Raw genomic sequence first — 16,444 nt, forward strand, 5'->3', positions numbered from 1 at the left:
ATATGGAATGTTGTCTTCCTGTTCCAGCAGGGGGAGTGGAGTCTTGCCATACACTGTGAGACAGCTGATTGGAGGAAAGCCACACACCCCCCCTCTACTTATAAGCAGAGGCTTGTAGAGCTGTGCTGTGAATTGACCAGCTCTCTGCTAATCTATTTAAAAGCACCCACCCCGACACAAATTTCAGCCTGGTTTTATCACAGTTGACAGAGAACTTGTCAGTTATCATGCTGATAACAGAAGAATGGAGCAAGAGAAAGTTATGGGACTTGGGGCTTTGAAGAGAGATAAGAAGACACCGCAGATATATGTGCCAAGTTCAAATTTCATGAACCAGGTTTACATGCAGTTTAACTCCCTATGCTCCCCCAACTGCTCTTTCAGGGTCCTGGGGAAATGCCCCTCCTGTCAAATCCCCCCCCCCCCCCCATAGTTTTGTAGAACTTTACAATAAGTAGGCTGCTAAATAATTTTAAAATCATTTTTAAGAATCTTTTAATTTAGTAATATGTAATGTTAAAGCACACTGCCCACACCATTGATATAATCTGAGCAAGGTCCTTTAATTGGCATATACATGTGTGCACATCTACCACGAGCTTGTGTTTGCAAAGATTAATCATAGAAATGAGTGTCAGCAATGGATAGCTAGCAGGTCTGTGGTGTATGTACTGTGCATATTTCAAAAGGTATTACATGGTACTTGGTACACCCATCAAGAGAACTGTAAAGCTGCAGCATGATGAATTTCAGTCTTCCTGCTACATTATAAAATAAATAAAAACTCCAGCAGGAGAATGGGACCTTGTAAATCACCATGACAGGTGAAAGGAGCTTGTGATCTCTCATACAGAGTCCCTGAGAAACAAAAATACAAGAAGCTGCCGATAGAGGATTCAACTGCCTGGTTTCTGCTCTTATCTAAAATACACCAGAGATCCATGTTTTATTTCATTGAAGATAATCTCCCAAACTAATATTAACAACCAATTTTCTTTTGGAATTTCAGGGAAGGTAATTCGCCTGCAGATTCTTCTGTAATTTCCTATGGTGATTTACTGATAAAAGTCTGCAAGCTGTCAAATGCCTTAAGAAAGTTGGGTAAGTATTGTATGGGGTACACTGAGAATTGGAACAATACCAGTAAAGTGTACAGCAATATATAGAACTCCTGCTAAAAACATACAAGTCATGTTCTATATTCCCTGATGATGGCAGACATATAGGTTTGCAATCCTCTGTGGATTGTTTAGTTTATAGATCAGGGATATACAATTAGTGGACCTCCAGCTGTTGCAAAACTACAAGTCCCATCATACCTCTGCATCTGGGTACCATGCTTGTGGCTGTCAGTCTTGCTATGCCTCATGGGACTTGTAGTTCTGCAACAGCTGGAGTTCCGCTAATCCCTGTTTTAGAGTATAATTAAGACATATGCAGAAATTAGCATTAGGATGTGTTCACCTTTTAATGTGAAACATGAAATTAAACTCCTTGCTTAATTTTCTTATCCTTGGAGGCTGGTGAAATATCTCAGCCCGTATCAGAATAAACACTGAGGCCACAAAGGATCTTGTGGTGGGCACTGTTCCTGGGTTGATAATATATTACGACCTTTTTTAATGTATTTTATTATCTCCGAATCATGTAATAAATGTATGTACATGTTCCTGTGTTCGCTGGACTTTGGTGCAGAATCTACCAGAGATGTAGTATTCTGACTTGTGATGGCCATACACACTTCGATAGATGATTTTCTTTTCTGATCAATCCCTTCTGACTGGAGTATTTAACCTATAGTCAATAACCCATTTGATTGATATGCAGGGAAGTGGATTTCAAATGATTGTTAAAGTTGATCTTCAACTTAGAAACCAAAAATTAAAAGTCAGCAGCTACAAAACGGTAGCTGCTGACTTTTAATAATGGGAAACTTACCTGTGTGGGAATCCAGTGCAGTTCTCACCTCGGTATGTTTATTGGGAAGCCGGCTGTGACTACTTGCAGCTACATAAATGGCTTCTCACTGCGCATGCGTGAGCAGCGCTGCACTCTGTGAACGGTCCAGCAGCCTTCTGGGACCTGTGACATGTCCCAGAAAGCTGAAGGGGGGGCAGAACTTGCATTCGGTTCATCGTGGTGATCCGACCGGAAGTGGGAGAGTCTAACTGTCACAACCAGGCACCCCCCCCATCCCCCAAAAGGGTAAAGTACCAAAACCTAGAGTGGGGGGGGGAAGCCAGACAAATGGAACCTCGTGATGGTAAATTCTGTCGCATCTGTTTCCACCATGTAATCATTGATTGAGATACGATTGTGTTTATGAACAAAGTGTTCTAGTGCTGCCCACTGATCCAAAATGATCACTAACTTTCCACAGTGGCCGATCGACTCACTTTGATCCAATCCTATATAATTCAAGTGCCCACAAGGAAAGTTATGGCAATTCATTTGTTTTGATTGAATGACCTATAGGTTGGATAATACAATTGAAGTGTGTATAGCCACTATACAGTATGGCAGAGACCCGCATCAATGTCAGGTATATTATTTGGTGTGTGCTGCCCACAGGTAAAACACAGCCTAGACACATAAGGGTCCTTGTGAATACAGTATGTAGTAGTCACAGAGCCATCATCTCTGATGTATCTTGGTTACATGTGTTGTATCGCTGACACATTGTTAAAAGAGACTTAGCTGCATACAAATTCACAGAATTTCTGTGAAATGATGAAAATGCAATTGTCATGTTTACATGGTGATCTAGCTACATGAAGTGTGCTGAATACAATAAACGTTTGCTTTTAATGATTAGAGCAGAATCCTACACACTACATCTATAAGCAGCACACACATCGGGCCTATAGAAACTGTTACAGAAGGAACATATTGGTGAATGTTCCTTTTTAACACATATAAGGGGAATTTTATCAGTGTTATTAATATAGCATATTGTATTCTTGTATAATACTGGAAATAAGGCACTTTTTTTTGTTATCGTACATCACGGGACATGAGCCATAGTATTAACTGTATGGGTAAATAGGCACCTTCAGGTGATGGACACTGGTACGCCCTAAGACAAAATGTCTCTCTATATAACCCCTCCCACTACTGGGAGTACAGTACCGTTTTTTTTTTTGCCAGTGTCTAAGGTTGTTGGTCACGAGTAAGGATGTGCTGTGCTGAGCTCCACTGGAGCAATCCTTGCTGGGGCTAGCCATGCAGTTTTTGGTGTTGGTCACAAGTGAAGATGTGCTCTGAAGAGCTCCACTGGAGGGATCCTTACTGGATTTAAATGGCCTCCACAGGCCGGATCCATCCAAAGTGCCACTGAGGCCAAGGTGGATGGTACCCGGGCCTCGTATTAGAAGAACGAGGTTTTGCCTGTAACGCCTCTCTTTGGAGGGACTCAGTGCTTTGGTCATGCTCACATTACCTAAAGTTTTTCCTGGCAGGGTGCTATACGGGTCCAAGGGAGTGGAACCCCGATAAAAAGGGACCCGGTCCTTGAAGGTTTGTTAAACATAACCCGCCGTGATGGGTGAAGGTTGGATCTGTCTGATAACAGCAGAATCCTGTGGCAGGGATAAGGTAAGTGAAGAAGCCTAGAAACTGTGAACAGTCCACCTAGGATTTTCTTCTGTGAGTGGAATGTTGTAATGCCTAAAATCTCCACTAGAGGGTGTAAATGCACATACCTTATTACGTTGCTTCTCAGCTAACTGTGTCAGCAGCAGACAGTGTGTTGGGTCTCAGCCATTAGGAGCAATTCAGAAGCAATTCAAGGGGGAGTCCTGGATTGCAGGGAAAGTTAGCAAGTAGGTAAACCTTACTGCAGCTTCTCCCCCCTGGAAAGGGGAAGGGGTAGGAGGCTACAACAGCTTGTTTGTACTACCAGACACTGAGGAATCTAGTCATGCCTCCATATTGTCATCTTCTCCTGAAGTACCAGAAGTGGCTAGCCAGGGTGAGCCAGTGGGACCGGTGGGAGTTGCAGCTGCTGCTGGCATTTCAGGCCCTGTTTACGTGACTGAAGATGCTTTTTCCTCCTCCCTGCTGGGGGCTAGAGGAGAGACTAGCAGCTGTAATTGCATCCCCTATCCAAACGGAGAGGAATCGTGGTAGATCCCCCTCCCCCACCTCCGAACTTTTATCAAGGGAACAGTGGGTGGGAGGATGAGGTATTGCCCTCAGGGGATCAGGAGGAAAGGCAATCCAATGACTCCTCTTCTGAGGATTCACCAGGGGAAGAACCCTTTTCAGCCTCACAATCTCAAAAATTGTTGGTACAATCTCTTACAGAGATGGTTTGTTCCACTTTCAAGCTGCCCCTAACTGAGTCAGCCGAAAGCTCTGTTTTCTCCTTTGGGTTCCTTAAAACCTCTGCAGACTTTGCATGCGTTTGCCGTCCATGCATTACTAGAACAGCTTATTTATTCTAAATGGGATCAACCGGATAAGCATTTTCTCCCTCCTAAAAGGTTTTCAGTACTTTATCCCATTGAGGAGAAATTCACCAAGAGATGGAATGTACCAGCAGTTGACGCTGCTATATTCAGTGTGAATAAAAGTCTAACTTGTCCAGTAGACAATGCTCAAATGCTTAAGGATCCAACAGGTAAGATTGGAATTCCTTCTGGAATCCTCTTTTTCTTTGGCAGGTGCAGTTACTCAGCCTGCAGTCGCTGCAACAGGCATCTGTCAGTCCCTGAAGGACCACTTTAAATAGGCCCTCGAGGTTCCTATACAACAGGCCCGGGACTTGGCCGAACTGCTAAGAGCATTATGTTTTGCCATTGACGCCATCAAGGATTCTATCCACCAGGCGTCTCGCCTTGCACTTGTGCTGGTACACATGGATCCTGTGGTTAAAAAATTGGTCAGCTGAAGCACCATGTAAAAGGCTCCTGATTGGTTTTCCTTTTCATGGGGATTGGCTATTTGGGGATGATTTGGACAAATACATCCAAAAGATTTCAAGTTGGAAAAGTACACTTTTGCCAGTCAAAAGAAGGAGTAAACGCCCTCGTTTAAGCGGGCTCTTTTTCCAGCGCCAGGGGCATCTGCCCCTAGGCAGTTGCGATGACCTCCACAGAGTCTAGAGGAAAACCTTAGGGTCAAGCCCAGGTGCAAAAGAAGTCCTGGGGACGTAAACCTGCAACACAGAATTCTAAAGCCTCATTATAAAGGGGCGCCCTCGCTCACCAGGGTGGGGGGAAGACTTCTGCAGTTCTCAGAAGTCTGGCAGGAGGAAATTCAGGACAGATGGGTCATCTCAATACGTCATCACGATAACTCTAGGGTACAAACTGGAATTTCGGGAATTTCCACTGTCTCGTTTTCTGAGGTCAAACGTTCCCAAAGATCCAGGGAAAAGGCAATCTCTGTTTCGGGCATTAGACCGATTTACTGGCTCGGGGTGATCATGCAAATCCGCACAGAAGAGCAAGGTTTGGGGTTCTATTGAAACCTCTTTATGGTACTAAAACCGAATGGAGATGTCAGACCCATTCTAGATCTAAAGAATCTCTAAATCAGTTCCTGGAGGTCCGCTCTTTTCACATGGAGTCGATCAGGTCGGTGGTTTCTACCCTACAAGGAGGAGAACTTCCGTCTATCGAAATCAGGGATGCATATCTGCATGTTCCTATATTTCCTGCTCACCAAAGGTTTCTGCGGTTTGAGGTACAACAGCATAATTTTCAGTTTGTAGGCCTGCCCTTCGGGCTGGCCACAGCACCCCGGGTATTTACAAAAGTTCTGGCTCCACCTCTAGCCAGGTTAAGGGCGCAGGGCATAACAGTCTTGGTGTACCTAGACGATCTATTGCTAATAGACCAGTCGGTGGCCCTTTTTGGAGCAAAGCGTGCGCATTACAACCAAATACCTAGAGAAGTCTTCCTTTAAAACCGCTAAAAAGGCTGGAGTACTTGGGTCTGATCATAGACACAGCCCAGAAAAAGGTGTTCTTGCCTCAGGCAAAGATCAACACCATAAGAGAACTGGTGTAGATGGTCAGGTCGAAAAGAGATCCCTCCATTCGCCTTTGCATGAGGTTGTTAGGAAAGATGGTGGCTTCATTTGATGTGGTTCTCTATGCCCAGTTCCATTCAAGACTGTTGCAAAACAGTATCCTGTCCACTTGGAACAAAACGGTTTAAGGTCTAGATTTGCCAATGTGGCTGTCTCCAAGGGTGTCCCAGAGCCTCAGTTGCTGGTTGGTAACCTGGAATCTGCTGAAAGGAAAATCCTTCAGACCAGTTATCTGGAAGGTGGTAATGACAAATGCCAGCCTTTCAGGTTGGGGAGCAGTACTATAAAAGACAACTGTACAGAGACAGTGGTCAAGAACCGAAAGAACCTTGCCCATCAACATCTTAGAGATTCGGGCAGTGCGTCTGGCTCTGAAGGCCTGGACATTCAGGTTACGGGGTTGTCCTGTCATTTTACAATCCGACAATGCCACAGCTGTGGCTTATACTAATCACCAAGGGGGCATCAAGAGTCTCACAGCGCAGAGGGAGGTGAACCATATCCTAACAAGGGCAGAAAGGAATGTTCCCTGCCTATCGGCAGTTTTCATTCCGGGAGTAGAGAATTGGCAGGCGGACTACTTGAGCCGCCAGCAGTTGCTCCGGGGGAATGGTCCCTTCACTCCGACATTTTTCTGGCTGTTTACCAAAAATGGGGGACTCCGGACGTAGATCTTCTGGCGTCCAGGTTCAACATGAAGTTGGTCAACTTTGTGTCCAGGACAAGGGATCCACTCGCATGCGGACCAGATGCGTTGGTGACCCTGTGGGATCAGTTCTCACTGATTTATGCATTCCCCCCTATTCAGTTGCTGCCACAACTTCTTTGCAGGATAAAGCTGGAAAAAAAGCAGGTAATTCTTGTAGCCCCAGCATGGCCCAGAAGGTCCTGGTATGCAGAAATCGTGAAGATGGTGGTGGGGGATCCATGGTCCCTTCCACTACGTTCAGACCTACTCTCACAAGGGCCGATATTTCATCCTACCTTTACAAACTCTAAATTTAACGGCTTGGCTATTGAAACCCACATTCTGAAGAAACGTGGGCTATCCAGGTCAGTTATCTCTACCTTGATTAATGCAAGGAAGCCAGCTTCCAGAATCATATATTATAGTGTCTGGAGGGCTTATGTTTCCTGATGTGAATCCAAGGGTTGGCACCCTCGGAAGTATAGCATAGGCAGAATTCTTGCCTTTGTACAATTAGGGGTGGAGATAAAGTTGGCCTTGAGTAGTATTAAGGGCCAAGTCTCGGCCTTATCGGTGTTATTTCAAAGACTGCTTGCTTCGCATTCTTTGGTCCGAGTTTTTATGCACGGGGTGATGCGGCTTAATCCGCCAGTTAGTTCACGTTTGAATCCTTGGGACTTGAAATTATTTTTGTCAGTGTTACAAAAACAGCCTTTTGAACTGATATAACATACTCCTAGTCCTTCTGACAAGGAAGTTAGCATTCTTGGTTGCTATATCTTCAGCAAGGAGAGTTTCGAAATTGGCTGCTCTTTCTTGTAAAGAGCCATATTTGATTATTCACAAGGACAGGGTCGTGTTGCGTCCTCGTCCAAGTTTTCTGCCTAAAGTGGTCTCAGGGTTCACCTGAACCAAGATATTGTCCTTCCATCTTTTTTTTCCAAAACCATGTTCTAGGGAAGAGAAGTCACTACATTGTCTTGATGTGGTGAGAGCGGTCAAGGTCTTAAGAGATGACTGCTCAGATCCGGAATACTGATGTCTTATTTGTGCTGCCAGAAGGTCCTAGGAAAGGACAGGCAGCATCGAAATCCACTATTTCTAAGTGGATTCGGCAAGTTATAATTCAGGCTTATGGTGAAAAGGCGGAATCTTACCCTTTATAAGTCAAGGCACACTCTACCAGAGCAGTGCTTCTTGGGTAGTGCATCACCACGCCTCCATGGCTCAGGTCTGTAAGGCCGCAACTTGGTCTTCAGTACATACTTTCACCAGGTTTTATCAGGTGGATGTAAAAAGGCATGAGGATATCGCCTTTGGGCGCAGTGTGCTGCAGGCAGCAGTATAGGTCCTCAAGTCTGTGGGCTCCCTGCGGGTTGTGTCTCCCTTCCCTCAAATAGCATTTCTATGGGACGTCCGGTATAGTTAATACTATGGCACTGTGTCCTGTGATGTACGATAAACAAAATAGGATTTTTATGACAGCTTACCCGCAAAATCCTTTTCTTGGAGTACATCATGGGACACAGAGGTCCGGCCCCTCTTTTGGGATTTGTGTATATTGCTTTGCTATAAAAACTGAGGTACTCCTGGTAGGTGGAGGGGTTATATAGGGAGTGAACTTCCTGTCTTGGGTGTGCCAGTGTCCATCACCTGAAGGTGCCTATATACCCATATATTTAATACTATGGCTCTGTGTCCCATGATGTACTCCAAGAAAAGGATTTTACAGGTAAGCTGTTATAAAAATCCTATTTTCTTTCTCGAACATCACGGGACACAGAGCCACAGTAATTACTGATGGGTTATATAGGGTATCACTGGTGATTGGACACTGGCACACCCTATCAGGAAGTTCAACCCCCTATATAATCCCTCCCCTTGCAGGGATACTTCAGTTTTTACGCCAGTGTCTTAGGTGATGGACGTGTAAAGATGTCCTGTGCTGAGCTCCAAAGGGAATATCCTATATACTATATCCTATACTGGGGCAAGCCAGGCAGACCGGATCCATTCAAAGTGTCCTTTCTAGGCCGAATTGGATGGTACCCGGGCCTCGTGTCCGAAGAAACGAGATTTTACCTGTAACGCTTCTCTTTTTAGAGAGCTGGACCCTGCATATTAGAAAATGGTTTTCTAGCCTAATTTCTAGCTGGGTGCTTTACAGGCCCAGAACTGCAGGATCCCCCTATTTATAGGGGGCCCCAGTCTCTGACGGTTTTTCAAACGGAGCCCACCGTGAGAGGTGAAGATTGGGTCTGTGTAAACTGAACCCTGCGGCTGGATAAGGTAAGAGGAGATTCCACAGAATTTTCTAATTCTAGTAAGTTTCTCCTTTAAGGTAAATGCATGCTATGCCTATTGTGACCACCGGGGGCTGCCAAGAGCACATACCTTCACATGCTGATGTCTGTCTCAGTGTTCATGCTGCACAAGTTTTCACAGCGCTCCGGCTCCAAGGTAGGATGGGGGGATTTCTCATGATTGAATGTTCCCCCAGGCTAGAGCAGGGGTCTAGAAAGCGGTTATACTGCTCGGGCACCGCTTCCTCGGCCGCCATTGCTGCCATTGCCATTTTTTTAGGCAGGCTCTTCACTACCAGCCTCTCTCCCTCCTCCATAGTATTTCAGGAGAGTCGGCCAGCGCGGGAAGCGCTTGTTTTTTTGAAATTCCAGGGGGGGGGAGGGTGGTAGAGGGGGGGGGCGGGACGTCAGCACAGGTGCTTAGACTCCCACTCAGGTCAGCTGCAGGCTATTAAAGGCACTCTGTACAGGTGCACACAGCCTTTGAAGGGACACAGAGCTGACGATCGCATGTAAGGTGGGACACAGGCATTCTCCTAGGCAGCATTTACTGAAGTAACACCAGACTGAGCATTGGGTAGCAAGGCTTTTAGCCAGACTACATCGCTCAGCAGGCAGTGTTCATTTTGGATACCTCACACCTTGTTGCTTTGCACTATGGGTAGAAGAGGTTCAAACACCCCCAGAACCAGAGACACTAGGGGATCTCGTTCAGGTTCTGAGGACCCCCTGTCAGCAGCATCCCCCCCCCCCCCCCCCGAGGGGCCAGGGACGGCTAGCCAGGGAGAGCCGTCGGGGTCAGGGGCTACACCTGCTTCTGGCACTTCAGCCCCTGTATATATTACACAAGAGGTTTTTTCCTCAACCATTAATGGTTTAGAGGAAAGATTAATGGCCGTGATTACAGCTTCACTCAGTGGAAGAAAACGTACTAGGCCTTCCTCTGTTCCCCAAGACCCTCAGGAAGAGGAGCTCTGGGATAAAGGAGACAAATCCCTTTCAGAGGATTGGGATGGGACGGATGATTCCTCTTCGGAGGAATCAGGTGGAGAGGGACCCTCTGCGATTTCCCAAGAGGAGAAAGTCTTAGTGCAGATCCTTACTGGATTGGTCCGCTCCACATTTAAGTTGCCCGTACCTGAAACTGCTAAAGAATCCTCTTCTGCTTTTGGGGTCACCGAAACCTTTCCAAGCAGCACAGGCTTTTCCTGTTCATAATTTACTTGAAAAGCTCATTTATTCTGAGTGGGATCACCCAGACAAACGTTTTTTTTCCGCCGAGAAAGTTTTCAACACTTTATCAGATGGAAGAAAAGTTTATCAAAATGTGCGGAATACCAGCCATTGATGCCGCCATTTCCTCCGTAAATAATAGTCTGACTTGTCCTGTAGACAATGCTCAGATGCTCAGGGATCCTGTAGATAAAAAGATGGAATCCCTATTGAAGGATGTTTTTTCCTTAGCAGTTTCAGTGGCTCAACCTGTAGTAGCAGCGATTGGAGTCCGTCAATACTAAAGAGACCATGTTAATCAGGTCATCAAAGTATTACCTGAACAGCAGGCCCAGGGGTTTGCTAACCTTCCAGCGGCCTTATGCTTTGTGGTTGATGCCATTAGAGATTCTATCGTGCAAACCTCCCATCTTTCACTGAGGTTGGTGCATATACGTAGAATCCTATGGTTGAAAAATTGGTCAGCCGAAGCACCATGTAAGAAGCTCCTGGCGGGTTTTCCATTTCGTGGTGAAAGGTTGTTTGGAGAGGACTTGGATAACTATATCAAGAGAATCTCTTATGGGAAAAGAGTAAGCGTCCCTCTTTCAAACAGACTCTTTCCCCAGCGCCGGGGGCTTCAGCCTCCAGGCAGTCTCGACGGCTGCCTCCATCTGGGTCCAGAGACAAGAGTCAACCCCAGGGACAAAAGAAGTCCTGGGGGAAGAAGCCTACTAGGCAAAACACTAAGACCTCTGCATGACTGCGACAGTTCTCAGGGATCTGGCAGGAGGATTTCCAGGACAGATGGGTAATCTCCACGGTAACCTTAGGGTACAAGCTGGAGTTTCAGGAATTTCCCTCTCCTCGGTTCCTCAGATCAAGTGTTCCCAGAGATCCAGAGAAGAAGCAGTCGCTCCTTCTAGCGTTATAGCGACTTTTGTCGCAGGAGGTCATTATGATCGTTCCCGCAAAGGACCAGGGATTGTGCTTCTATTCCAACCTTTTTACGGTCCAAAAACCAAATGGGGATGTCAGACCCATTCTGGATTTAAGGGATCTGAACCGGTTCCTAAGGATTCAGTCCTTCCGCATGGAATCAGTCTGGACAGTAGTCTCTACCCTGCAAGGAGGAGAATTTCTGGCATCGATAGACATCAGAGATGCATATCTGCATGTGCCCATTTTTCCTGCTCATCAGAAGTTTCTGCGCTTCGAGGTAGGAGGGCGCCATTTCCAGTTTGTGGCTCTGCCTTTTGGGATAGCCACTGCACCTCGGGTGTTCACAAAGGTCTTGGCCCCTCCTCTGGCCAGACTAAGGGCTCAGGGTATAGCTGTCATAGCATACCTAGACGACCTGCTATTGATAGACCGGTCCGTAGCCTCCTTGAACGGGAACTTGAGATCCACAGTCAAGTATCTGGAACACCTAGGTTGGATCCTCAACCTAGCAAAATCTTTCCTAAAACCAGTAAGAAGACTGCAGTATTTAGGTCTGATCATAGATACAAGCCAGGAGAAAGTATTTCTACCTCAGGCAAAGATCACTGCTTTAAGGGAGCTGATTCTGGCAGTCAGGACCAAAAAGGGTCCTTCTGTCCGCCTTTGTATGAGGCTGCTAGGGAAGATGGTGTCTTCATTCGAAGCAGTTCCCTATGCTCAGTTTCATTCAAGAATGCTGCAACACAGTATTCTGTCAACCTGGAACAAGAAGGTTCAGGCATTAGACTTTCCGATGCACCTGTCGCATGCGGTGCATCAGAGCCTCAATTGGTGGCTCATACTCGAAAACCTGCAGAAGGGGAAATCCTTTCTACCGGTTACCTGGACGGTGGTAACAACAGATGCCAGTCTGTCAGGTTGGGGAGCAGTTCTGGAACAGTCTGCGGTTCAGGGGATATTGTCCAAGACAGAGAGGACCTTACCCATCAACATTCTGGAGATCCGGGCGGTATATCTAGCCCTAAAAGCCTGGACTCTCAGGTTACAGGGCTGCCCGGTCAGGATCCAGTCCGACAATGCCACAGCAGTGGCTTATGTCAATCATCAGGGAGGCACCCGGAGCCGAGCTGCTCAAAAGGAGGTGAACCAGATTTTAGTCTGGGCAGAGATGCATGGCCATGCATATCGGCAGTTTTTATTCCAGGGATAGCAAACTGGTAGGCGGACTATCTAAGTCGCCAGCAGTTACTCCCAGGGGAATGGTCTCTACACCCCGACGTCTTTTGGGCCATATGCCAAAGATGGGGGGTCCCAGATGTAGATTTCTTTGCATCCCGTTTCAACAAAAAGATAGACAGATTTGTGGCAAGGATGAGGGATCCTCTTGCATGCGGGACGGATGCATTGGTGATTCCGTGGCATCAGTTCTCACTGATTTACGCATTCCCGCCTATTCTGCTACTGCCACGACTCCTTCGCAGGATCAAGCAGGAAAGGAAGTCGGTACTTCTGGGGGCCCCCGCTTGGCCCAGAAGGACTTGGTATGCAGAAATAATAAGGATGAAGGTGGGTTCCCCGTGGACACTACCAGTACCCCCAGACCTGTTATCTCAAGGTCCAGTGTTCCATCCTGCCTTACAAACGCAAAATTTGACGGTTTGGCTATTGAGACCCTTTTTTTTCACTGATGAACTTTTTATATTTGAACCCATGGACTGAGTTTGTTTGATTTTCAGATTTTCACGCTATTAATATCATTGTATTTCACATGTACACATTTTTTGTTTCTTCTTCTTATTTGAGTTTTTATGTTTTGCACTTATATATTTTTACCACTCATGGAGTCATTTACTTGCTCTCAGTAGATTGTGGTTTTTACTACTACCCACATGTATTCACATCTATGTGTGTATTTTCATACAATTAGCGCACTTTATTTATTTTTTATTTTTCATGGTATACACAGATATTGGTGTATTTTGTGTGCAGCTTTTACCTTTGACCTTTTTTGCTCTGCAGCGCAGTTTTTCTTTTTATTTTTGAATATTGAGACCCACGTTCTGAAGAGTCGTGGGCTTTCAGGTCCTGTCATATCTACCTTGATTAATGCAAGGAAGCCAGCTTCCAGAATAATTTATCATAGAGTCTGGAAAGCTTATGTATCCTGGTGTAAATCCAGAGGTTGGCATCCCAGGAAATATGTCATAGGTAGAATTCTTGATTTTCTACAATTAGGATTAGAGATGAAGCTGGCCTTGAGTACCATCAAGGGCCAGGTCTTGGCTTTATCAGTATTATTTCAACAGCCACTTGCTTCGCATTCTTTGGTCTGAAACTTTCTACAGGGGGTGATGCGTCTTAATCCTCCGGTTAAAGCGCCCCTAAACCCCTGGGACTTGAACTTGGTCCTGGCTGTATTACAGAAACAGCCTTTTGAACCCAAAGTCAGATTCCTTTGGTCTTGTTGACAAGGAAGTTAATTTTTCTGGTGGCCATCTCTTCTGCTAGAAGAGTTTCAGAATTAGCAGCCCTTTCCTGTAAGGAGCCTTATTTGATTATACACAAGGATAGAGTGGTACTGCGCCCTCATCCTAGTTTTTTACCGAGGGTGGTTTCTGATTTTCATTTAAACCAAGACATTGTTCTGCCTTCCTTTTTTCCAGATCCCTGTTCTCCGGAAGAGAGATCTCTACATTCGTTGGATGTAGTAAGAGCAGTTAAGGCCTATCTCGGGGCAACTGCTCAGATCCGCAAGACGGATGTTTTGTTTGTGCTGCCAGAGGGTCCCAATAGAGGACAGGCAGCGTCAAAGGCTACCATTTCTAAATGGATTCGACAATTGATCATTCAAGCTTACGGTTTGAAACAGAAGATTCCTCCGTTTCAGATCAGGGCTCATTCCACAAGGGCTATTGGTGCTTCTTGGGCAGTGCATCACCGGGCCTCTATGGCTCAAATCTGCAAGGCCGCAACCTGGTCTTCAGTTCATACATTCACCAGATTCTATCAGGTGGATGTGAGAAGGCATGAGGATAACGCCTTTGGGCGTAGTGTGCTGCAGGCAGCGGTACAGGGTGCTCAGGTCTGATTGCACCCTACTTGGTCGTGGTTCCCCCCCCCCCCCCCCCCCCCAGGTAGCATTGCTCTGGAACATCCCATCAGTAATTACTGTGGCTCTGTGTCCCGTGATGTTCGAGAAAGAAAATAGGATTTTTTATAACAGCTTACCTGTAAAATCCTTTTCTTTCGAAGGACATCACAGGACACAGATGTCCCGCCCCTCTTCTTCTAATACACTATATTGCTTGGCTACAAAACTGAGGTATCCCTGCAAGGGGAGGGATTATATAGGGGGTTGAGCTTCCTGATAGGGTGTGCCAGTGTCCAATCACCAGTGATACCCTATATAACCCATCAGTAATTACTGTGGCTCTGTGTCCCGTGATGTCCTTCGAAAGAAAAGGATTTTACAGGTAAGCTGTTTTTAAAAATCCTATTTTTTTTCTTAATTGTTTTTTTAGAATGTACAAATAATTAATTTTATTAAATAGTACAATGAGGCACTTTTTAAACTATTCTTTGAAAGTACATTATTCAGGTTTGAAATTGGCTTTGCTATATGTATTAGGAACCATTTTGCTATTTACACTATATGATCAGTTTATTTTTTTTTTTTTAAGCTTGATTTTTTTTTTTTTGTTACCAGTTTCTCACGTGCAAACAAAATATTCGTTTTTGATGGGCTGACTGTTTAATACTGGTAAACTGAAAGTGACAGTTGATGGTGATGTCAGGCTAAATACAAATCTCCAGCTGCAGGATCACTAAAGAGGGTGCCCATGTGTGCCACATAAAGACACACAGGCAGCCTTTTGGTGATCCTGTCACTGGTGATTTCAACAGATTGCCAGCAGCAGGATTGCAAGTCGCAGAGTAATATGCCATCTGTAATTATAAAGTCTATGCTTTCTAACCATACTAATCAAATGTACTACTTTCATAGGTGTGAAGAAAGGAGATAGAGTGGCTATCTATTTGCCAATGATCCCAGAGCTGGTATATTCAATGTTGGCATGTGCTCGGATTGGTGCAGTTCATTCTATTGTGGTATGTATGTCTCCTACAAAGTAATGATGCGTGATCTTCTTGAAAATTGCTGTGGTGTATTTTTTTTTTCTTTAGTGTACGGCATCGCTTACAATGTCAATATTGTTAGAGTAGAGGATGATCATACAGAAGATTGTTGAAACTGAGCCCAGGGTCAAAAAGTAGTATTTATAATCCATAGACAAGCCTTATATGCATAAAACTTTCATCTGTGTAAATGAATATCTATTCTGTCACTTTAATCCTTTAATCCAAAAAGCACAACAAATCACTGGTGTAATGTACAGTAGCTGCTGGAATAGGTTGTTAGATGACAGCCTGGGACTGACAACTGCACCACTAGGTTACAAGCTGCAAGAAATGCAAATTCTGTTTACTCACCACTCATGTAGTACATAGAAGCAACAGTTATTTGTGGGATAGGTTTTTCAGCTCTGTAGAGGTGAACACTTACAAATGTAGTCAAAACCAAATTAAGGTACCCACATACTTGAGATGGATGGTCATTGAATCCAACAGTTTTTTAACAGATTGGGTGATCTAATGTCTGTGCAAGGCTTTCATCCTCCGTAGCCCTCTCCATTGTGCTGGGGAACACTTTATTTTTCTGGTTAGAAAACCAGCAACAAAAAGGCCAGTATGTGAAAAGTTTGCGATCTCAACATTTTACAGAGGTCTATTTGCATATATAAATTTATACAAACCAAAAAAGAACATAAAAAGACATTTCAGGGACATACAGGTCCCCTTGCTCACGGTGACAGACACAGACAGGGGTCTTAATAGTCTCTGAAACGCCCATGTTTTATTGGTTTTTTTTGTTTTTTGTTTGAATAATGCTATTTATGCAAAACAGACCTCAGTAAAATTTTTATGGTCTCACACTTTTTATTGTGAGTTCTTTGAGGGGAGCTAGGCCAACATTAATACAGTTAAAGAACCTGGAACAAAAAGTTTGAGACCACAACATTTTATTGAGGTCTGCTTTGCACAAATAACAGTACACAAACAAAACAACCCTAAAAAACAGACATTTCAGTGACACGCAGGACCCCTGTCTGTCATCTTGAGAAAGGGGGACCTGTATGTCCCCTAAAATATCTGTGTTTGTTCTTTTTCTTTTGTATAAATTTTTATCTAGTCAAAGAACTCAAAC

The 16,444-nt window shown here is 44.9% G+C and overlaps 1 protein-coding gene across 1 annotated transcript in view; it reads left to right on the forward strand.

The window, feature by feature from the left end:
• Window positions 1-16,444, forward strand: part of LOC141145066 (acetyl-coenzyme A synthetase, cytoplasmic-like) — a 77,536-nt gene that overhangs the window by 14,859 nt on the left and 46,233 nt on the right. Inside the window, exons 3-4 of the mRNA XM_073631358.1 lie at window positions 1,010-1,101; window positions 15,185-15,288. Of these exons, the coding sequence (XP_073487459.1) occupies window positions 1,010-1,101; window positions 15,185-15,288 (196 nt within the window). The remainder of the gene's footprint in view (window positions 1-1,009; window positions 1,102-15,184; window positions 15,289-16,444) is intronic.

This window comes from Aquarana catesbeiana, linkage group LG05 (assembly GCF_042186555.1).
Source record: "Aquarana catesbeiana isolate 2022-GZ linkage group LG05, ASM4218655v1, whole genome shotgun sequence".
In the NCBI taxonomy this organism is placed as follows: domain Eukaryota; kingdom Metazoa; phylum Chordata; class Amphibia; order Anura; family Ranidae; genus Aquarana; species Aquarana catesbeiana.